At 40.9% G+C, this 25,079-nt stretch overlaps 1 protein-coding gene across 7 annotated transcripts; it reads right to left on the minus strand.

The window, feature by feature from the left end:
* Positions 1–418: 418 nt before the first annotated feature.
* Positions 419–14,833, minus strand: slc39a13 (solute carrier family 39 member 13). 7 transcript variants are annotated; one of them, XM_027017676.3, is made up of 10 exons: positions 14,411–14,833; positions 12,760–13,128; positions 10,164–10,271; positions 9,507–9,640; positions 6,110–6,238; positions 5,701–5,790; positions 3,533–3,583; positions 3,121–3,253; positions 2,149–2,248; positions 419–1,997 (listed from the first exon to the last, which is right to left on the minus strand). In XM_027017676.3, the coding sequence occupies exons 2-10, from the start codon at positions 13,118–13,120 to the stop codon at positions 1,922–1,924; spliced, it is 1,182 nt and encodes a 393-aa protein (XP_026873477.2). In that variant the 5' UTR covers positions 13,121–13,128; positions 14,411–14,833; the 3' UTR covers positions 419–1,921. The 7 variants fall into 7 exon arrangements, with proteins under 7 accessions (XP_026873477.2, XP_035376703.1, XP_026873478.2 ...); XM_035520810.2 differs by having other exon boundaries at positions 14,317–14,833; XM_027017677.3 differs by lacking the exon at positions 3,121–3,253 and adding an exon at positions 2,514–2,538 and having other exon boundaries at positions 12,760–13,147; positions 14,317–14,833.
* Positions 14,834–25,079: the final 10,246 nt, after the last annotated feature.

Here is a 25,079-nt window from a genome sequence, read left to right on the forward strand (position 1 = left end):
GGAGTCGTTATGGCAACCATCCCTTGCCAAACAGACTGTCAAAGTTGGACAGGGTGCGAACACACAATCGATGCCACCCTCCCGCTTTCCATACGACAGTTCAGGCCCAGACTGCGAGAAACAGAGGATGGCATGAACACAGCGCTGAACGGCACTCCTGCAGTTTGGTGTTCTGGGCACATGCATGCCAGGTACACAAACCATATGTCATTCTGACAGCACAAGGGGAAAAAAAATAAATAAATAAAATTATATATATGAATGAGAGAAAGAGAAAGAGAGCAAGCAACTTTTGTATGAAGCTTATTACTTTTTAGTCATATTGTTCTATGCATTCAGTAAAATATGAGACTACAGTATTTGAGTAAAACATCTATGGGAAAGAAATACATGAGAAAGAGAATGAAGACCCAGGTAGTTATTTTGAAAAATGTATATTATTATCAAGTCAATATATACTACCAAGTAAAAATAAAATATTTTTTCCCCCTCATTTCAACAATGCTGGGAGTGTTCTATACATTTAAAAGCTAGACATTTTCTTTTTTTTTTTTACACAGGACCTTTCCTATATAATAAATAGCTCTTATCTGGAATATGTACATTTATGCAAGCATGCTTTTGACCCCATTCCTAACATTTTCAGAACACACATTTGAGTAACATTGCATTGTAGTGTGCCAGCTAGTCCAATTTTATTCATTTGGTTTGATTGTACAATATGGTGCCACATTTAATTGAAAGGCCATATGTTTTGTAACTTTAAAGTGGAACAGGTGATCAGTTCCACGGTAGAATCTTCACTGTGACTTGACACTTCTGCACCATGACCGTGAGAAACTGAAAGGCCCCAACAGACAGAATAAGCTGGTGATGTGTAATAAGGCTGAAACAATGTCATTTGGCAATATTAACTGCATAGTTGCATCAGATCTACATCTATCCATAGAGTAAGACTGAACCGAAGTGGATGTAGTGGACATCAGAGCATAAATCAATGACAAATATATGACATAGCCTTAATGAAATCTAACACTGTGCAAAAAGTAAAGCAGCATGATTTTATAAATATGTGTAGTGGAATAATACTTGTAGGAAAAAAACAAAAAACAAAACACAAAACATTAACATACTTATGGTTGCTGGATAGGCTGATGAATCTAAGTTTATGGATACAGCACACGTGATTAAACTGGTCTGTGTATGCATGCGCTGCTTAAACAGTGGATATTTGAGGTTGTTTATGAAAATCAAGTGCACTTTAGTCAGATTTGATGAGAAAGCAGACAGTCAGGACAGTACTCTCTCTGTGCTCCAAGTACCTCTGTAATCAGCATACCCAGGCTGGATGCATTATTGTGCAACAGATGTTTAAAGAAGCTTAAAGCTTTTAATTCCAAATCCTCACAAGTTCTGTGGGCTTACCAATGTTATCTGCACAGAGTGCTGGTGGACAGGTTCTGTACAAAAAAAACCAACCAAACAAAAAAAACCACCAGTTTGGTTCATTTATGTGCACGACGATGCAACAGCCATTAGTAGGTTCACCTTATGACTTCTCAAATTTGCCATTATTTTTCTAACAAAGAGTACTGAACATTAAGCATGGTGGTAAACTATCAAAAATGATCATTAATAAATGCTTGATAGAATGATTACACACAATGACAGGTTAAATCAAGTCTTTGGCACAACATACACCATTTGAACTAGTGTATTGCCACCGACATTTCATCTTGATAGTACCCATTTTCAAGTCCAAAATAAAGGATCTCTTCTCCCCCCCCCACACACAAAAAAAATGTTCAGTTCATCTGTTTGAGGTCAGTCTTAAATTCAGTCTGCTTTAAAGCATAAATAGTGGAGTGCATTGTCCATCAGTCCTCCATCCTGAATGGAGCGCTCTTGCTTTCGTTCAGTCCTACTCTGCTATGGCAGAAAGGAGGGCCATGACTCCGACACCACAGAAGACCAAGAGAATCTGAAGCAATAAGTGCCTGAGAGGATCAGAGATGATGTTAAACACAAAGCTTTGTTAGGTAATAAAATTCAGATGTTAGATGATGGTATTGTATGTGAGACAGCCTTCTCTGTAGCCCTAAAGATGTTTTAGCTTTTAATTTAAACCCGCCTGACCAGGCTCGATACCTGGGGTTGGTCTCCTCCAGAAGGTCAGGCACCACGTTGACCAGGGCGATGTAGAGAAAGCCTCCTGAGCTGAAGGGGAGGATCCATGCTGTCGCGTTCTCTTCAGGATGGAAAAAGAAACAAGAAGCGAGTTTGCAGCAGGGTCATGCTGGCAAGAACATCAAAACCATTAAGCGCAGGGACACTGCTCCCCCAGGTGTTGGTGTGCCAAATTTTTGCTCCCTGACAAAATCAGACTCCCCTCGCATGCATGCACCATTTTCTTCATCAACAAAGACCATAAATTAAAAAATGCACAACAGCAAACTTATTGTGAAGAAACAAGACTGTCAGTGTGAAAACTGTTATGGTAAATATAGGCCTACCATAGACTGCAATGAATCCATTTGCCTTCAGGGGTGAGAAGTAGAGTGTTTTAGACAACCTAAACCCAACTGTTGACTGTTGCGAGCCACAAAAGTTACATCACTGTTATGATAAAAATAATCTTGGCAGTATATGTATGCATGCATGCATACATGCAAGTATGCGCTTGGCTTAGTAAAAAACCCCCCCAAAAACCAAAACAACCCATCTTCACAATATTAAATGACATGCATTTATCATTCACACATGATGCCATCATGATGGTGGTGTGTTTACAACCTGTATATTAACAGTTACCTAAACCAGAATATCACGAGGGACTGAGACCACTGTGATATGTGTGCACACGGGGGAGGGCAGATTTGATTAGGGAGTATGAATTCAGCACAACACCTGATAAACACTCAAATACAAATTTGCAGGAGTCATGTCCTTTCTTTGACCTGGCTTTGAGCTTTGCAAATCTTAGCATTGTAATTCTTATGTCATGACAAGAGTTCCAATTTCTTTGCTTCAAAATATACAATTTCAAATGTATACATCATTGTATTATCGCCAGCATAATTACAAGTACTCCAAATCTGTTTAGTGGGTGTGGTCACTCACCTGCCCCTTGCTGTGATTGGGCGGAGAGAGCGAAACATGCACCCAGTACACCCCCCAGCGCTGTGGAGAGCTGCATGCGGGCCGCACTCCAGCGGTCAAAGCCCGCACGCAGGAGAATGGCAAAATCTCCCACCTTTACACAGACACACACTTCATACTGGTCTTACTGATGTCACTGAACTGAACTTGCCCAACTTACACTGACTTACAAGGACATTTACAATGTCTATAAAAGGACAACAAAGCTAGAAAACTGAATTTGTATATGAGATTAAATCAAAGTTTTGTGAAGAATGTGTTATTTAACAACATTCTAACCAGGATTGTCACCATTTGAGTCCATCACTCAATCCGAGAGAGAGAGAGAGAGAGAGAGAGAGAGAGAGAGAGAGAGACAGACACACACACTCACCTCATGGGGAATCTCATGCAGTAGGATTGCAAAGGTGGTTAAAAACCCAACCTGCCAACGCAATAGAGAAGGTTGTCCCATCAGCTCTCTCAGACATACCCAACCTTTACATTTCATCACACATGAATCTAGGCATTCTTTATTAAATATCTGACCATGTGTCAGTACATAAGGGTGAGCAGCAGATGAAACGGAACACTTGTTTGAAACATCCCTCAAGGCATGCTTTATTTCACAAAAAGACCGGAGACAGAGGCCTAAAATTCCATTTCTATGAGCCCTTTAGCAATACGAGAGCAGTGCACAAACACAAGAGTGCATGTATGGGAGTGAGAGGAAATCAACTGGATGCCACGCGCTCAGGGCACTGCTGCAGCCATGCTGGGAGCCGTATGGTTCTCCACCTGGACCATTCCCACTTCAGGGAGGCAAAATACAGCCGTCCTATAAATACTACACAGTACAAGACAGCACCCGTTTACAGTAATCTCCTCTATTCTAATCCCCTACAAAACACAAAGAGAAGGCCCCTAACAGCAAAACGTTCAGCGTTCATAATGTTCCGTTTGTATGGTTTTATATGCACTCTGCATCCGTTACTAGCATCAAAGCCCTGAAATATAGTCAGTTGTGTGGCACACACTTACTTAATAATGCCCCAAACAAATGAAAATACAAAATGCTTTGATTTCTACAAATTTGTGCATTCACAGGGAGATGCTTTAAAAAATATACTCAATATAGTCAGCCTGTAACATTAAAATACAAAAGGCATTTGGTTAATGAGTTTCAGCAGGAAACTCAAGGAGACAGGTCTTACATTTGTTTGGGCTCAACACCGAGATCCCCTTGTTATGGATGACCATACCACAGAAATTTACAATAAATCCATTTTCATAAAATTTGTTCAAGTAATTTTAATGTGTTCTTGTAATGGCTAAAAATAAACTACTCTGTAATGGCGTTTTCTTTACACAAATAAAAGCACAGATGCTATAGGCATTCAGATTCCAGCTGTGTGACAGGCCAGAGCTCCAGAATACTGACTGCATTCCCAGTGGGGAGAAAAGGGGGCAGGGACATACCAGCCAATCAGACTTCTGTATGGTCACATGACAGGATGTACCACTGAGCATTCTCCTGCCAGCCTGTTGAGGCTCATCACGTGTTGTGTGGCAGGCAGGTAAAAACGATGTAATGATGGCTTCATGTAATCTAAAAGTGGGGGATGGATTTTGCCCTCCCAGACAAGTTCTCTTACATTTCTTTCACTGATGGTATGAGATGTGATAAGGTAAATCTAGACCTTTTCCACATTACTCTTTCAACTAAGCCAAATCCATTCCTAGTTAAATCAGGCAGACTGCAAGGCATTTGCTACCTATGCTTCTAAACTAGAGCACCGGGCCAAGTGGTGCTACCTTGCAGACAATTACATGCACTGTCGGAGGTGTAGTGATGCGGTAGAAAAGGCCACATGTGAAGCAGCCAGTGAATGAATCAAGTTATTTTTATATAGCGCCTTTCAAGGAACCCAAAGTCGATTTACAATTAACACACAGCTTTTACGTCCAGCCACACACTGGTAAGAAGAGGTAGCCAATCGCGCACTTTTTACTTTCAGCCCCCTGGGGGACTGAATGAGGTGCAGGCAGGGGAGAGAAGACAATACCCAGGACAGAGCACCATCCACCACTGGGCATGCAGACACATTCATTCATTCATTCATTCATTCAATGAAATCATTTTCTCACACTCACTCTCACACACACACACACACACACGACAACAACTTTATTAGACATACTGTCATACACAATCATTCACTCATACACACACAGACAACTTATTTAGGCTAGCCAAATTGACCCAGCCTCCAAGATTTGGGACTGTGAGAGGAAACTGGAGGGAGGAATCCCACCCCCAGCCCCAGCACCACCCCCACCCCCAACCATAACCAACTGTGATCTAGAGCAACACTGGCCACAGATGGCATGTGGCACAGCTGGACCACAAATCAGGATCCCTCCCGTCAATCTTTGTACTGCTAATTGAGGAACAAGAGAGGTTTTTAATTAGAGTGGACCTAATGCATTCAAGCAGTGCACAGTAAGTACTAATTAGTCCAAATGAGTGCTAGCAGGTCTCTAATCTCTGAGCTCTCCTACCTTCCGGCTGACTAGGAAACTCCCTGCCACTGCAAGGCCGTGGGTGAAGTTATCAATGCAGTTGGCGAGAAGGTTCAGATAGCCACTCGTCTGGGGAGAAGACACATACAGTCACATACATCCAACAGTGAAACAGTACAATTTTATAAAATAAGTAATAATTGTTACCCAATGAGCAAAAATGTTATACCATTTCCTCAAAATGAATGAATAGTTAAGACTTTTCTGGGGTCATTTTAGTTGGTGTGAACATAGGAAATTATTGCATTTTTGCTCCACAGAATTCAAGTGTTGCTCTCTCCACACAAAATCTGGGTGAAAATTGTATGTCCCGTCCAAACATTTTGCCTGATTGCATACTTGGCAGGTCATCCCTATTAGTCACCGTTAGCCACATGGTCCCACTCACCTTGATCTTCTCCGTCCCAGGGAGAGAGCTGAGGTCAGCCTTTGGCTTGGACTCAGAGTTGTTGTTGGAGCAGATTCCATTTATTTGTGAAGATCTAAAACAGTCACGACTGAGATCCATCGTGGAAGACTGCATGAAAGGTTAAGAGGAAAAATGTATATGAAACCTCTACAGAAACAAGTTTTCAGATTATAGTCCAATCGAATGTTTTCATGAGTTCAAGAAGCAGAAAAATCTAAGTATCGACTAATCAGATGAGTGGAAGCTGCACAAATCAGTCCTACATGGAAGAATCCGCAAGAAAACACTACTGATGGAGACAAATAAGAAGAGACTAAGGAACACAGTGGGAGGACAGTGGACCAGTGGAAGTTTATGCTTTGGTCTGATGAGTTCAAATTCGAGAATTCTGGTTCCAACCGCCGAGTCTTTAGCTGATGCAGAGAAGGTAAATGAATGATGTCTGGATGTGTGGTGCCCATTGTGAAGAATTGTGGAGGAGGTGCGATTGTGTGCTTTGCTGGAAAAACTGTTGGTGATTTATATGGAATTGAAGGCACACATGGCTACCACAGCATTTCGCAGTGACGCGCCATTCCATCTTGTCTGCGCTTTGCTGGGCAAATGACCCAACAGGAGAATGACCCAACACACACCTCCAGGCTATGTAGGAGCTGCTTGACAAAACGGCGCGTGATGGAGTGCCGTGTCAGACAACCCGCCCTCCATGGTTACCTGACCCAAACTCCACAGAGAACATTTGGGAGAGTGAAGGAAAAGCAGCACACTAGGGCCCAGCATACATGGGAACTCCTTTAAGACCGGCAGAAATGCATCCCTGCTGGCTAGCGCATGAAGTTGGTTGAGACAATGCCAAGTGTGCCGAGCTGTTATCAAGCAAAAGGGTGGCTTCTTTAAGGAATCTAAAATGTAAAATAGTTTTGAATGGCATTCATTTTTCCTGTTCACTAAATAGTTCCATTTGTATTACTCCTTCCTAGGTCAGATGACTATTATTCTAAAATGTGTAAAAAAGGAAAAATACAGACTGGTGGGTGTGTGTATATATACATATATAAAAATAACAAGCGAGAAGCTCTTCTGACAATTCTATGGAAATTCCATGACACACATTTAAAAAAAAAAAGAGGAAAAAAAAAAAAGACGAGAACACATCTGCTTCCCTCTTGCATTAAACATCAAAGAAGAGTCCTGGAATCTGGGGCAGAATAAAAAACACGAGATGCTACCACCATGTCATGCAATGCAACAATTCCATGATTCATTTAACTTCCAGCCGATCACTGAGGGCAAATTGTGTCTTGAAAACAAAAACAGACTTTACTAGGTCAGTTAAGCCTGAACTGATAACGGTCTACATTTTCAGTGACCATTTTATGCTTCTATATAATGTGTGACAAACTTAATAGCCGGCCTTTCCATAGTGATTCAGGAAAGCTACTGCTGACTGCTCAAGGTCATGAATTGACAACTGGAGTGATCCATTTTCCTCACCCACCCCCCCAATCCTCCATTCTTTGAAGAAAGAGCAAGACAGCTATGACTTCAAAGGGCCCTGAACGCTGATAAATGGTCTGGAGTCCAGGGATGATCAACGTTTGCTGGAGGACGCTGACGAAATCTCTCCGAGACCTCTCAGTAGCCACGGAATTCTGTGGTTCTACAGAGGACTGGAATTAGACACTTCTGCTCTCTCCACCGCGGTTGCTGGCTGGCACCACTGACTCCAGTGGCCTTTCTGTCTGCTGGTGCACTGGGCTGCAGCTGCTTCCTGTTAGATATTATTTTTAAACCACCTTCACATTCAGGCCAGGATGCCAATCTACCTCCTAGGTCTCATCCAGGAGCAGAACGCCATGCGGGTTTGGGTTCTCTTAAAACAACAACAAAAATAGCGGAGGGGGGGGGGCGGGGAGGAAGAAGAGAGACCATCTAACAGACAAATGATCAAAGACAACACATTCATTAGGATTCCCCTGTGAGAGAAGAGGCTAGACAAGAAAGAATTATATCCGATGCAGGCAGCACAGGCTTACATTTGAACTATTCGACATCCAACCCAGATCTAACACTAGAGGCACAGGGAGAAGGTATGCGGCAGAGAGCAAGCACGAGCAAATCAGAGCGAATGAACACGGGAGCGCTAGGAAGGGGGCGGCAGCTTTGATCCTGGATGTCTGGTGAGGGAAGATAGACCGGATCAGCCATGCAAATCCCAGCTCCGCTCAAACCACGTGGCTGCGTTGGACACTGGTGAAAGCGCATTTGGGTGGGCTGATGGGACAGCAAGACAGCCGCAAGCCGAAACGGCTCCAAGGCTTTGGGCCGACACGATCCTTAGAGCCCTGCAGGAGATGTAAATCAAAGCAAGCACCGGGCCAGGTCTGATGCAACACCCTGAAAGCAACCGGCTATAAAAGCACCTCTTGGAAGCCTTTAAATGGCAGGGAGGCTTTTTCTGGGTTTGGAGATTGCTACACTCTTTCTACTACACATGCCCCGCACATGGGTAGGGGAGCACATGGTGCAAGCATACGGAATGCCACAATAACGCCCGCTGTGTTAATTAGAACATCAAACCTGCTTGCGGTTTCGCCACGGTCAACAGGAGAGGGGACATTTTTGTTAGTGCAAAAACAAATGCTTAGGGCTACAGCCTTCTGATTGCTTTCTTCTTAAGACAGTTACACAGTAATATTATTAAAGTTTAAGCAGAAAATAACCATTAAAAACTCCACTGCTGTGGAGTATTGAAATATTATTCTTGAAGATGAGCCTTTATGAACCTTGTGGGCACAACATTTCTGCAAAAACTGTTCAGGAGGGAAAGTGAGGTAGTGATGATTGCTCTGTACAGGCATGACACCACCATGAGGTCAGATAACGCAATGCATCACTGAGAATATGCCAACAACATTTGCATTGTAGTCTATGTGGTATGCACTGGTAAACCATAGCATGACATTGCCAGTTTAAGCTTGTATTAAAAAACTAACATAACTAAAACAATAACAAGGTAAGGCATTGTAAACACTACCAAAATAGTACATTGCAAGAAATCACAGAAAATATGTAAAAAAAAAAAAAAAAGACAAATATTTTTTCTTAGGCAGTGCTGGTACATGGTTGTACGCTAATGCAACAAACAAAAAACAAAACAAATCTCCTGCGTCATCTTGATACTCTACCCCAGAATTATTCCAATCAGTCTTTGAAGTCTGGAACCTACAAATTTGCCACCTTCCCTCTATAAGAGCAGGCTGTGCTGACAGACTGGGCAAAGAGTTCTACAAACTGTTCAATTAACTATAGACAATTTCAAACTCCAGTGTTAGATTTAAATTTAAGACGATTCAGTGATGAAAGGCAGACTCACGTTGTTTACCCGGGTCATGGCAACAGCCTCGGCAGGGACCTCCTCATCTGGAAACATCTTCTCCAGCAAGAGGAAGGCCAGGAGGCCTGTGACCACCCACAGACCCTGTGTGCGGTAGTGTTTTGGACCTTCATCTAAGCGTGGAGAGATAAAGCACAAACATCAGACACATGCGCAGCTGAGAATTAGCGAATTTACCACCCGGCGTTTACCACCCGGCTGACCAACAACCACTGCCACAGAGCCAAACAGTCTAGAAAAGACAGGAGGACAAAAAGTCTTTACTTTTTCGTAACTGGAGATAAACGTATATATTATAATGCCATCTCTGAAACAGAACACCTGGAAAGCTCGGCGTGAAAACAGGTCGGCAGTGTCGTGTACCGTGTTCCCACTGCTTTTAATAACAAACCCTTTACAAATAAGGTACAACAAAAGAGCAGCAGAGGGTAGAAGAGGCCCAGGGGAACAAAGGATAAAAGCAGGTGGATGAACGGTCCTGTTTCAAAGGGCGGCCGGGGGTGGAAATGGAAAACCAGATCGAAGCAAAGAGATACACAAAAGGAAGAAGACCTAAACTAAAGAGACATGGGTGGAAGTAATAAATAGTTAAAGAGGAGGACAAAGTGTGAGAGAAAGCAGGAGTGCATTTCTCACCACTGTTGCACATATGAGACCAGGCTTCAGGGAGAAGGTGGAGGAAGACATCTCCAAGGAGACCACCAATCGCAAAGCTCAGTAGTTTCTTCAACTTTTGACATCCGGCTGAAGAAAGAAATGAGTCACAGTTAAAAGTCAGGCCTTTGGCCGTCAGCACTAGACTTCGGCTTAACGGCCGAACGCTCCACTACCGTGCAGCACTGTGGGAATCTAGAGCTGGTTAAAGCAGTCATAACAACCAACGGCAGCAGCTATAATATTGAGCCGGGGGCAGATCCACACAGACAGGGAGCATCGGTACAAACAGGCCTTTCAGCACTTCAAACTAAAACACTCTGGGACTTTACAAAGGCATGCGAATATTCTTGTTTTACGGTTTCATATTTAGAGTTTGATTTTAGTTGCTTAACTTCAAAGATATCATGTGTCTGAAGAATCTGGCATCATTCGATTTTTTAAAAATATTTCTGGAACAACTGGGTCCCCTAAGCACTTTTCTGCTTCTTCACAGGATGCGTTGGGGTACTGCGGGGGGGGGGGGGGGGGGGTGGAGGATGCAGGAGAGAGCTGCCACATGGCAGAAGCATTAAATCAGACAACTTGGTCAAGGTCATGTGCTCATATTCAGAGCTCTCTCCAGGTCACCAGTAAGTTCCAGCTAGCTCTACCACATTCAATTTCCTACTGCAGGAGGAGTAATGGAACCATTTAAAAAGTACGTGGCATAGAATGTTGAGTTATTTCTGTACCTCCTCACATGAAATACGACTTGTGCTACTACCCAAAACCATTCCTACTTGAAAGCACTAGTCGCTCAGTCAGGCTCCATAAAACAGACCCAAGAAAGCAATGAGGCAGCCACTGCTAGATCATTTGCTCAATAAATTCTTCCATGTCCTTACTCATTTGTACCACAATGCAAAGATCTGTGTAAGCTGACAGGTGTGGAAACAGTGGCTCAAAAAAAAAATGGCTTCAGATGTGTGTCTATGCACTGATGAGCACTTTATTATTAATACTCTACATCTGTAAAAAGCTGCCACACATTTAAGATTTAATTGCAAATTCGAATACACTACTCTTGTCACTATTGCTGTACTTTAAAATCAGCTGGCAGACTGTACCAAGGACCTTTACTGGCATGAGTGACCTAAGGGTAGTTGTCGGCTAAATGTATACTTTAAAAGTGCTTGTTAGGGGTGCATCAATGCATCGTGACACGATTCATTGGGCTGCAGAAATATGACAATGTGCATCGTGGTAATGGATGATGTCGTGTTCCTTTTATTATGCATGTTCAAACAATGCATAATAAAATAATACAATTTTAATAATAAAATAATTAAATAATAATAAACAATAATAAACATTTCAAAATGCAGTTGCATTGTTTGAACACCAGCATTCAGGCATATCTTGCTTTTTTTTAAAGGCCATTAATAAAAGAGAACAAGACAAGTTAGCGTCAGTCAATTAATTTCTGAATATATAAAATTGTAGAGAAGTTATACAATAAATTGCGAGTTGATTATGTAAGCTACCACACTTGATACTGGACATCATATCAAAACAGATTTAAGATGGAAACAACACAAGTTTCATTATAATTCATTAACAAACATTCATATATAAGGTTAATTAGTAAGCATGAGTTAAAGATGCTCTTAACTGACCAAACTTTAGTTTACTTGCGCAAGTCTCTAGTAGTTCAGTAGCTCGAGAAAAAAAAAACCAACAACAAAAACCCCCCCCAACAACTCGCATCTACTCTTTCATATGCTATAGGACACAGGGAAAGGGCTCTGGTTTCTATTGTCTGACTTCGAATTCATTACCTACCCAGCTCAGTAATCCCATTGGTGAAAACTAAGAAGCAAGGGCCAATATCAGTGCTTCACAATAGATGCCACAGAGCAACCAGGGCAACACAATATCTCATTTAGTAACTGTTTTGGCAATACAATACTGGCCATTGCAATACTGGTTGTGCTGAAGGCCAAAACATGCCAATAACACAAGACTATTTATTGTGTGCTGTGAAGCATCCTGACCAATTACCAACATTTCAGACAAGCGTCCTGTGGGCCTTATAATAAATCAAGACGTGAATCAATCACACGCTCCAACGATAAATTTCAGTCAAAATAATGCAGGCCTACTGTCAATGTTATCATAACAGACGGACCTGCATTCTTTTACATCTACGTATTACACAGTTTGAAAAGAGAAAAAAAAAAAACAAACAAAAAAAAAAAACACCTGAGAATGTCATTTTACTCCTGTTTTTCACTACTAGTGCTATCCAATAACTTCAGTGAATATTATAATAATAGCCTACTGAGAATTGTAACCGGACGAGATCTTCATTTTGTGAATGATATTCAGTTTCATAACTTGAAAAAAGACATCCTCTAGTCCTACAGTCAAGAATTAATCTTGAAGGGCACCTCCACTGCATCATTTTTGTATCTTATAAATGACAACACAACGCCTCCGATGTAACTGATGTGCATCAGAGCAAATGAAACATCTCTGCTATGAAGACCAATCGGTTAGTGTGAACTACTGATGCAAAGATGAAGTCACATCTTACCCTCGGTTTTCAGAGCTGCACCAGCCTCGATGGGGATCACCAGAAGGGGGAATATCCCACTGAGGCCTACAGCAATGGAGCCTACAAGGGAGCAAAGCCAAACATCTACACCCTCTCCGGACAACAGCGTAGTCAGGCTGTGGAAGCCGAAGACCTCCTCGGCACACCAGGTCCCCGGGCCAGTTGCTGCAGCCGTAGCGTGAGCCAACACCGTCTGGGCCATCTTCTTTCCGCTGGAGGAGGCAGTGGAGCTGACAGCCAGCAGGGCTGCGACAAGCAGGAGTGCACCCAATGCCCAAACGGGCCTCCCGGGTCCGGTCCTCATAAGGCCAGACCTCTGTGGAGTGCTCGTGAGCCACATGCAAGGTACTGCAAGGGAGGAAGGAGTCTTCACACAAAGTTTCAGGTAGCAGAAGGAAAAAAAAAAAAAAAAAAAAAAAAAAAAAGGCAAGTTAGATTGACTTTAAAATGTAGGAAGCTCAAAACAAGTTTCTTGCTAATGAGAGGCCAAAGAGGCTAAAGAAAAACTCAGTTCATTCCAGAGCCATAAAATCCAAATGAGTGTCTAATTAAGGTAACGTGGACTTCAGGGCACATAACGTACATAGACAAAGTGTGTCCAACAAATAACATGCCAACGTACAGCAAATGACTGTCTAGAATTTCTCCCCTTCCTCATAAAACAGGTCTTCCTTATGTTGGGTAAAACCTACATAAGCTTTTTTCTCAACATTCAAGCTGATGGCCCTTAAGTATTTTGATGGCAGTCAATGCTAGGCCAAAGGCACATACCAAACTTCCTGTGATCTGGTCTACACAAAGAAAAGATGGGAGTGAAAACGGCCAGTTCCGTTGTCTAATAGCTGTCAAGAGGTTCAGAAAGTCTTTTGCGTGGAGGGCATTCCAAATGAAGGGACTTAACCAGCCGCAGCTACCCTGTCACACATGTGATCTGTATGTAGGGAGTACAAGTACTGCTTATAGGGACCCTGTGAAATGGAATGCAGTGAAAATGCCAAATAACTAAATACTTAATTTAAGTTTCGCAGGCTATGGAGGAGAGCTTGCCGTTTGTACAAGCTCCATACAGGTGGTCCACACGAACTTTCATCCTGACAGAAAACTTTAAAAACCTACCATTCCGTCAGCCCCCGTAAATGTGGCTTATCTATTAACTTCAACTGCATCGATATCCTCTGATGCTGTCGCGTCGTACGCAACGCCAAACAATTCAGTACATTAAATATAAGGTTTACTAGGTAATTCAGCTACCGAGCTTTCTAAATGATAAATGCATTATTCCAATGGCGCTGCTGAACGCAGGCACTGTTGCCGAATTATACTGACCAGCAAAAGGCGGCGGTGCCATGCTGCACTAAACTAGCTAGACCTCCAAGCTAAATTTCCAGACAACAACGTGGCGACTTAAATCAATACCGATGTCTCATAGCTATTTTGAACTCTGACCAGGCCCCTCGCAAGACTGCTTAAACAATCTAACTACAGACGGAAGCAAAAAAAAACAAAAAACAAAACAGAAAAAACTACTCCACTAACCTAGTGACTTCGAGAGGCTTCAAATAGTTCGCATGCGATTTCATCCACAACGTTGCGTAAGAAAAATAAGGTTAACAAGAAGACCGGATACAACCTGGATGTCTGTGCGCCGAAGATCTGCTAGCTAGGCCAGCTAGCTTGTTTACCAGCTGCCAACACACCGTTGCTCAACAAAACTCTCGTTTAAGAACTAAACAACGTTAGGTCGCAAAGCAAACTACTCCTCAGCCAACATGCGCAAAGTTTTAAAGCCTTGGCAACTAGCTGCTGCTCCCCAACAGTTCCACAGATAAGCAGCCGCAGGGGTTTTCTCTCGCCCTGTCGAGGTCCTTGAAACGTTTGCTCCGGATTGTCCCTGCCATCCAGCTGTCCTGTGAGCGGCAGGGGCTGCTGAGGTGGACCCAGCCTGCAGGCGCAAACGCCCGGAAGGTTCTGTGTGTTGGAAGCGGAAAGACTTTTCCAGCGGCAGCCACGTCTCATCGGCCAGAAAGCGCTAAACGGAGTCGCCGGAGGAGGCGCAGCGCTCCGACACGCACTCAAGATAGCATTGGAGAGCGCCCCCCCTAGCGGAGAATCTGTGCAGTTACACGCCATGTGATCATTCGCTATTAAGAGTGGGGAGATTTGCCACGCATAATTGTGGGATTATTGTTTTATACGTTTATAAATCTGTGTATTAAAGGAACTGTAAAGCTGTAAATCTTTAAAATCTAAACTTTCAAATGCATCATCTCATAGCCTACAATACGCTTTCAGACCATATAAGGAGTTCGAAAATGCTTTTGTAGACCTATGATGTGTAGCACACAACAAACCCTACGCATATCAGTTGGTGTGCTATTTCGCTAGACCACAAGATGGCTCACTCGCCTGAGAAACGTGTTGAAATGGATGGCGAGATTAACGTCACATGGGCGCTATGTATTCAAAAATTAGCAGTTTGCATGTTTTAGGTTATGAGTCGAGTTGAGTTCCAAGTAACGTTGACAGACGTGCTAGTGATATCTTAAACGACTCATGTAAGCGTATAGATCTGTACAATTTATACACATCCTATGAAATGTGGTCACTTGCTCAACACTTATTTTCAGTATCTTAACAACTGAGAAATGAGAGATGGATAGCATCTTGTTTTCTATTATGATAACCCAGCCAGGAAGTATTATAAATACCAAGTTTGTTTTTGGTACTGTAGAACAGCTAAGTGTACAAACTCACTGCAACTCAGAGTGAGCCTAACTCACATTATTTTTGTTCTTGTACTTAGTCTGATAGGTCAATCGGGTGATAAACAGGGAGTTAAAACCTGTGAGTATTCTGAAATTGTTCCTGAATTTTTCTGTTGCCTTCAGAGTATCATGTTCACATAATGGGTATGTGCATCAACTTTAATATCATATGCAAACCATGATCATGTCTTCCAGCCAAAATTCTAATAACAGCATATAGAGTTTAATGTTTTTTATATATATATATATATATATATATATATATATATATATATATATATATATATATATATATATATATATATAAATAAACTTTTGACTTTTATATTTTTTATATATATGCCAAAAAATATTGTGCCAAAAAAGTTCAGTTAGTTTGACCCACCTTACTGTTGTTAACAGGTTCTGTATAATTGCTCTCAATAGCTATGTTTTTTTTAAAATATTCATCTGATTAAAAGTACTGTTCTAAAAGTGCTTATGATACCATGGTGCAAAGTCAGAGGTTAGCAGCCTCACCCAGCTACTAACCCAGAACATACATACAAACAGAACATGCATTAATTCACACATTAGGTGATGGAGACTGGCAGGGGGTGACAGTCCGCATTATATAACCACAATAAGCCACAATAAGCCAAATAAGCTTATTGTGTGTGTAAAGAGAGAGAGAGAGAGAGAGAGAGAGAGAGAGAGAAAGAGAAACCTTGTATTCTTCACAAAAAATTTGTATTACCGCTATCTCATTGAATTACAGTACACCGCAATGTATATATGGGTATGCTGTTACACTGACACCATACTCATTCACTCTGGTTTAGTGACTCAGTACCCTTGTCCTTATTTTCGACTGGTGACAGTACTGTGACTGGTACTTGCCAGCAGGGAGTTAAGATGATCCATGATCCCACTGAACAAAACACAGTATGTGTGAGTCATCCTGACCTGAATTAAGCAATGTATATAGAAAGAGGAACAACTGTGGAGCTGTGGGGCCACAGAGGCTGAGAGTTTGGGATGTATGTACATGTCACTGTGGGAGTGTTTGTGTGTGCGTGTGTGTGTGTGTGTGTTCATGCACACACATGCACTGTGGCTGGCAGTCGTGCTAGCCCTCTACATCATAAAAAATGTACTCCGTGAAAAGCATGCAAGTATTGGTCACCCTGAGAAGTGTTTATTACATACATTGCATCTCAGCTGGTGTTAAAACCACACTGACGCCTATCTTTTATGATCAAACAGATGCTATGAAGTCCTTTTCACTCTGCATACACAATAAGCATGTAGTCAACTCTTACCAGGATAGGATCTAACACAAAATAAAGTGAAACCCCCAAATAGAAATGCCTGGATGGATAGATGGATGGAGACAGAGAGACAAAGTCAAAGATCTACACAGCATTCTTACACAGAACATGCACTGAACATTATTGCGTGAAAATACTGCTTGTCATTTCCACTGTGATTCTCACCTGATTCTTACTTCATCATTCAGAACTTCAGTTCAGACTTGAAAGTATGACTTTATTAGTTTATTATGGTGGGATGAGAGTGGGAGGTAGCTTTAATATGCCCAAACTCTCCTTCATTAGTGTCTTTTTACACAATTATGGACAAGCTGACCTAGATGCCTGTCAGAGCAGATGTGATGACTTGGGCTGGACTTTGACAGGAAGTAATGGGTCAAACAGGAAGTGTGCTTTGTTAAGATAAAAAAACATGTATGTAGACTTAGGTCAACCACTTACTCCACAACAAGTAATTATATTTTCACCACAAATAAACACACATATGCATGTTGATGTGGCTGATTCTGTATACACAAGCCACAGAAATAAGACCCTGAAACAATGCCACAAAAGAAATACACACTTCAACTGTGCAGCTATTGCTAAGTGCATCTGTTGAAAATGAACACTTTATGTTCCCATCCAGGCATTTCCACTTCTTGGGACACTATGGGGGATTTTCAGGGCTGCATAAGTGACATCCCTCCAACATCTCATGTTTAACAGAAACTGTCATCCATCGAGAGGTAAGATTTACATTTACATATACATTTAAGGCATTTAGCAGATGCTCCTATCCAGAGCAACTTATAAAAGTGCTTTGTCGTTTACTCATAGAATATCCCCTAGTACAGTACAATAGGTTAGAATCAGACATACCAATGAACTAGAATACTGTAGAATACAGGGATGAATGCTGATACCTAGAAGTACAAAATACATAAGGTCTATCTTAAACAATGATAAGTGCTATAAACAATAAGTGCTAGAGTTTGTTAAACAACATAAACAATACCCTACAATAAGTATTAATTTAGTCAGTCAATATGGGAGCAATGTTAGTTGTCCTTTAAATATTCTGCCAATAGATGGGTCTTCAGTCTGCGTTTGAAGACTGCAAGGGACTCTGCTGTCCGGACAGCAAGTGAGAGTTCATTCCACCATCTTGGAGCCAGGACAGAAAATAGTCTCATTGCTTGTCGTCCATGAGACATGAAGCAAGGTATTTCAAGCCGAGCCATAATTGAGGTTCGAAGTACTCGAGGTACGGACCAGGCTTTGACTACTGACTTCATATATGAAGGGGCTGGTCCATTTTAGGCTTTGTAGGCAAGCATCGAGGTTTTAAATCTGATGCGTGCAACTACAGGGAGCCAATGAAGGGAGTGCAGCAGTGGAGTAACGTGTGAACTTCGGAAGATTAATGACCAGTCATGCTGCTGCATTCTGGACAAGTTGTAGAGGTTTGATGGCTCTTAGAGGAAGACCAGCAAGTAGCGAGTTGCAGTAGTCTAGCTTTGAAATCACAAGAGACTGCACAAGCACCTGGGTAATTTCCTGCAAGAGAAAGGGTCGAATCCTTCGTATGTTGTAAAGGAAGAATCTGCAAGACCGGGTTAGATTAGAAACATGAGCTGAGAATGACAACTGGTTGTCCAAAGTTACGCCCAGGCTACAGGCAGCTTCAGATGGTGATCTTCCTCCATTACCCACTGTAACTGTAACTGTAACTGAAACAATTAAGTGGTATTTGATTATCTGCTGCTAGCAGATATTTTCCATTCATTGTATAGAATAGATGAATGCAGGTTTATTAATAGAATTTTACTTCCATGCTATACCCAATAACATTTCCTCAATAGTCTATAGTCTATTTATAAGAATATTTTGGAGATTCCCATGATGAGTTATGGGTAATCCCTCATCTTTTAATGCAACACACTCCATGTTATAACAGTAGCATAGCATGGAATCAGATTAATCAGTAAACATGTTCCTCTTTCCAATAGGCTGATTCATTTGAAACAATCCACCTCTGAATATTTTGTTTACTTTTGCTGGGGAACTGTGAAAACCTTTCAAATACAGCATGTCTGCTAAAGCCTCAAAACTCAGTATATTTTATATTTGAAGTTTTCACTGTGATTGAGGCTTATTAAACTTGGTGATCTTTTTTTTTTTATAGCAAACTAACAGTGAACAAAATCTGTCTGCCTACAAAATGTATTGGCAGTTAAGGATGATGTATTGTGTGCATGTTAAATAAGATGTGTATGTTAAAACCAAATTTGCACATACTCAGCCATATTTGTCTGCATGTCCTCTTCTGAGCGTGGGTAGGTTTGGTGGGAGTGTATGTGTGTTTGTCTGCATCCGTATCCTCACAGACAACAGGCCTAACCTCCCCTAAAATAGCTCCAGAACCCTAAGATGTTAGGGATATGTTGCAGCATAGTCATGGTGGGGGAGAATGCGGAATTGGGAATAAGAAGTGAGAAAGGCTCGATGTCCACCCGTACACTCTCTCTGATGCCCTGCTCTGTGTCATAATGAAAAAGGGGGAGGCCACCAAAACCTCTGCATACTTGCAGACAGGAAGCTAAGCACACTATGGCCTGTCCACTCTCTCCCTCCAAGCAAAAGCCAATACATTCCCTACAGGTGCGGTTTTGTTTTGTTTTTGGTTTTTTTGTTTTTTTGACCACATTTTGGGATCTGAGAAATGTGCTCTCACACCCTAAAAAAGTCTGCTATGTCTAACATGTAGCCACATAAAACTGAATTTTTGCAGATCACAGTACCATTTAATAACCTCTTCACACTGTATTTGGGTATTTATTCATCTGTTGTTGTTGTTTTTTACATTTAAATCTTTTTCATACCTGCATAGTTTAGTGCATAGTTCAGTGCAGACCTGATTATCTTAATCCAAATTATCCTCATAGTTACAATACAAATTATTTAATTAGTTAAAGGTCACTGGGAAACCAAAAGGCAGGAAAAGTTCAACACAGTCTAAAATAAAAATAAATGTTCCTCACTAAATGACAGGAAGAAGGAAAATTCCCTTCTTCTGAATCAAAAGATTTGAAAATCTTAATTACTAGCCCTTTACAGTAAAAAAGACATGTCTAGACCACCTTGGGGGAAACAACTTAAAAGATAATCCAGAAATAACAGGAAACTATGACCAAACAGTGTGGGTCTTATATTCTTGGGTCTGAGTTTGGACATTACACCTGAGGGAAGAAGGTTTGGTATTGTTTTATTATATGTTTAAGGCCAGGAAAATTCCCTTGCTGTGTGTTCTCTTTAAGTAGCGTGGTTTATGTGGTTTAACATGTGAGATGTTTCTCTCATTTTTTCCAACACAAGCTATTTATTGTGTTCAAAGGACACAAATCACTCTAAAGAAAGCATAGTCCCAAGCCCAACAATTACATTAAATGCGTAACATAAAGTATGATGTTTGTTTTTTACAATAAGCCTTTATGCAAAATATGATGAGCATTCCTGTTACTGAAAGAAAGAAAATACTTATATAATTTCAAAATCACAGCTATTACAGTTTCACACTGCTGACTCTTAACATTAAAAAGGGATTGATATGTTAGTTAAAAATATTGAAGTCATCATAAAATCTGTGATTCACTAGTGAACCAAATGCATAAACAGTTTCTGTTCAGTGGCACTGGATATGTTTGAGTTTGTTTTTTGGGGAGTTATGACAGTCGCTGATGTCAACACAAGCGTGTGGACACTAGTCTGGTGCAACTCTGGGTCCAAATACCTCATCTTTGAAGAGGACAAGTGCAATAATTTCCTTTTGCAATGCACCACTGTTTCCTGTTTTCTTCTTAAAATGTGTGGTCATGCAAGCAGGGTGGACTGTACTGTCTATGTGTGTTTCTAAAGAGTCTTTCTATGATTACCTGATAGCAAGTCCCTTTCCAACAATGCAAGATGCAGAGCATGAGTTATGAAGAGCCTTATGAATAGCATTATGAAGAGCCATCATTACAATCAAGAACAGAACATTTAAAAATAATACTGGGAGAAAAAATTCTTTCTACACTTATAAAGCATGATTCAGCTACACTTACCATAGGAAATTCCATGGTAGTGTAAATAAATATTCAGCTACCCATAATTAGTATAGATACTACTACTACTACTACTACTACTACTAATAATAATAATAATAATATTTATACTAATTCCCCCTTTTCAGTTATATATATATATATATATATATATATATATATATATATATATATATATATATATATATATATATATATATATATAAGTTCTAAGCATAATGTAAGCTTAAGCTATCACACTGCATACAAAGATGATCACACTGCATACACAAAGTGTTATCACAGAGATACTTCTGGGGTAGCGGACAAGGCTGAAGAGTACAAGGGCTAGCTGGGTGAGCTTGTGGTATCAGCAGCACTAAAACCCCAAAGTGCAAACATATTCACTCAAGTACTGCTTCGGTTCATCTGCAAATACACCCAGCCTACTATATGTGCTGTCAGGCTCAAGCAGACGTGTGAAAAGCACACTGACACCCTTCAGCAGAATCTCGACCACAGGATACGCATGCACATGAAGAAACAAGCAGGACAGTGTCGCCATCGTAGGCCGTGCTATTCAGACCTCATTCTTGCTTTGTTAGGGTGCACTGTACTTATGGTGTAGGCCCTTCCTGTCTGAATCAAATAGACTTTTGTCCATTTTGTAATGTCTTTAATGTTGCAGTGGTATTTTTTGCAGTGATAGATAAGAGGTGTTTCAAATAGGCATTTTAAGATGCACTGACTTAGGAACACTAGAGCTAAATAAAAAATCCTCTAGTTCTATGGGGTTAGACCCATTTTGCCTTTAGAACTGCCTTAATTCTTAATGGCATAGATTCAACAAGGTGCTAGAAACATTCTTCAGAGACTTTGGTCCATACTGACATGATAGCATCATGCAGTTGCTGAAGATATGTCAGCTGCACAAACATGATCCTATTCCACTGCAGGTTTGAGTACCAAAAACTCATTGTCATGTTCAAGAAACCAGTTTGAGATCATTTTAGCTTTGTGACATAGCACTTTATTCTGCTGCAAGTAGCCATCAAAAGATGGGTACACTGTGGTCATAAAGTGATGGACATGGTCAACAACAATACAATGTAGGCTGTGGCATTAAAATTATGCTCAGATGGTGTTAAGGCATGCCAAGAAAATATCCCACACACCATTACACCACCAGCAGCCTCAGCTGTTGATACAAGGCAGGATGGATCCATGCTTTCATGTTGTTTTTATGCCAAATTCTGACCCTACCATCCAAATGTTGCAGCAGAAATCAAGACCAGAAAACTTTTTTCCAATCTTCTACTGTCCCAATTTGATGAGCCGGTGCAAATTGTAGGGTCAGTTGCCTCTTCTTAACTGACACTAGTGGTACCCGGTGCAGACTTCTGGTGCTGTAGCACATCTGTTTCAAGATTCAACATGTTGTACATTCAGAGATGCTCTTCTGCATACCTTCACTGTAAGAAGTGCTTATTTGATTTACTGTTTCCTTTCTATCAGCTCGAACCAGTCTGGCCATTTTCCTCTGACCTCTGGCCTCAACAATGCATTTTTGCCCAGAGAACTGCTGCTCTGACAGTTCCTCTTTATTCAACCCTTCTTAATAAACCCTAGAGATGGTTGTGTGTGAATATCCCTGTATATCTAAAGTTTCTGAAATACTCAGACCAGTCCGTCTAGCACCACCAACCAACAACTACACCACGTTCAAAGACACTCAAATCACATTTTCTTCCCCATTCTGCTGCTCAATTTGAAATTCAGCAGGTCATCGTGATCATGTCTATGTGGCTAAATGCTTTAAGTTGCTGCCATGTGATTGGCTGATTGGATATTTGCATTAACAAGCAGTTGAACAGGTGTACCTAATAAAGTGGCCAGTGAGTGTATGGTGAGTGTGTGTGAATATATATGTATGTGAGTGCGTGTGTGCTTTTGTGTGTGTGTGTGTGTGTGTGTGTGTGTGTGTGTAAGATAGATAGATAGATAGATAGATAGATAGATAGATAGATAGATAGATAGATAGATAGATAGATAGATAGATAGATAGATAGCAAAAGGAAATGTACCATAATGCACAGTTTAAAGAAAAAAAATTTGGTAACATTTAAACAGCAACCATCAGATGACTACTAGACACATGACTGGAACATCTGACTATCAGAAATAATCAATGCATGACGACTGGTGGGGATTTCAGAATTTCATCTGTCAGGAGGGTTGTGTTAATATGGATTGTTTTGATTACTGTACAACACACCACAGCTCTTTGTGATTACAGACCTAATGGATTACTGATCTCATATACATTTATTGGAATGTAATACTCTCACTTTTATTTTATGGCAATGCAGGTTTGAGCCTTATTTTGCACGTCTTTAAAGGTATAACAACAGGTAAAATGATACATCCTTAAAGATACAGTAAGCAATGGTTTTCGTTTTGGAAGTAGGTCCCATATAATTAGCTGAGCAGTAATCACATGACTGGTCATATGTTCAAAAGAGAGAAAACAGAAAACAAGGTTCACTGAGAAGACATTTGGTTTATGTGTCCAGAGCCTGCACTGGGTAAAATATTACAAAAAAAGAAAGAAGAAAAGCAAACAAATCATGAGACAGATAAACAGACAATATTGTGATAATAACAGCATGCTGAAACCTTTCCCAAAATATCAACGGGTTTGCCATAAACACGACGAAGTCACAATCATAATGATCAGAGAGGAGCGCAAATTAATGGCGTGCCACACATGTTGATCTCCAGGCTTGTCTATGGTGTAAAGGCTCTCATTCACTCAGCCCTATCAGGAAGTGAATCTGAAACAGAGTACGCCACTTCTGCTTTTTTGCCGATACACAGGGCAGGCAGCTTTATTTGTGCTGGACCTACATGTGAGGCCTCTGTCATACTGAAGGTAAACAGGCAAAGCCTCCGGAGACACACAAGTTAAGAAGAGACCAGCAACGGTGGTAAAATGCAAAGATGTATGGAGATATACTAATGCTGTTTGGTTTTGGGCATATCAGGGCACTGGAGTTCCCTATTCATTGATTTGTATATCAAAACTTCATAATCTAAAGACGTTTCCTCCATGTGTATTCCCGTAACAAATTTTTGTAAAAGGTTACAATACCATTTCAGTGTATCTGATAAAGGTCTAATCTATGTCCAGGTCTGTAAAAGGATTTATGTCATTTTGGCTGGAAAAAACAAAACAAAAAAAACCTCTAACTCTTTATTTAGACATTTATTCAAACAGAGAAGTGAAAGCCCTCTCGTTTCTTTCTCTTTGTGTTCTTTGTTTTTTTTCCCTCCTCCCCGTCAGGGACACAATGAAAGCTGTTCATAGTTCTGTCTTCTTCCAAAGCCTGACAGGACTTGAAGGTCATAGTGCTTTGTTGCTTGTTTATAAAGCCTGAAATCCATTTAGTTTCATTATAAAATATTTATGACCTTTTGCTCCTGTGTTTCTACCTCAAGTGCCTTTGAGTCCTGTATGGTCCACACTCATTCCCAGACCAGTTCAATTATGTTTACCTTTAACATCTCAAGATTGCTATTATCAAATGCATTATTATGTGCATTTGAATGCTTGCTTGCATGGCATTAATGTGTATCATTAACAACAGTGAAAGGTATTAAACTTACATGCTGGACCTTGAAGTAGAATATATATTCAGTAGCTACTTATGGTGGCTACTTAATTGTTTACACTTTTCTTGTCGGTTCATTTTATAGGAACATGTGCAAGCCTCAACTTGCTTGTTTGCATGTGCAATTTGTCAGCCGCCCTCGGCCTCACTCATTACTGGTCATTATCTGACCATAGGACCACCGTTGGCTGGATATTATCTGGGTGGGAGACCATTCACAGCACACCTGCATGATAGTGTCCTAATTGAGGATGTTCACCTGCTGTAAGTTTATCAGGTACAGAGTGGTCTGCCACTCAAAAAGTACCAGCCAGCAGTCGTTCTGTAATCAAAAACTAATCATTGATTAAAGGGATGAGACAAAAGTTACATGGAACCTGACAGGCTATGGACTCTATAGCCGACACTTACAAGGTGTTTTTAATAAAGTAGTTGGTAAGTGTAACTCAAACATATACCTGCTTCATTACCATTAATATTTGCCCACAT

The sequence above is a fragment of the Electrophorus electricus genome, chromosome 23 (assembly GCF_041902795.1).
Source record: "Electrophorus electricus isolate QZ-2024a chromosome 23, ASM4190279v1, whole genome shotgun sequence".
Lineage (NCBI taxonomy): Eukaryota > Metazoa > Chordata > Actinopteri > Gymnotiformes > Gymnotidae > Electrophorus > Electrophorus electricus.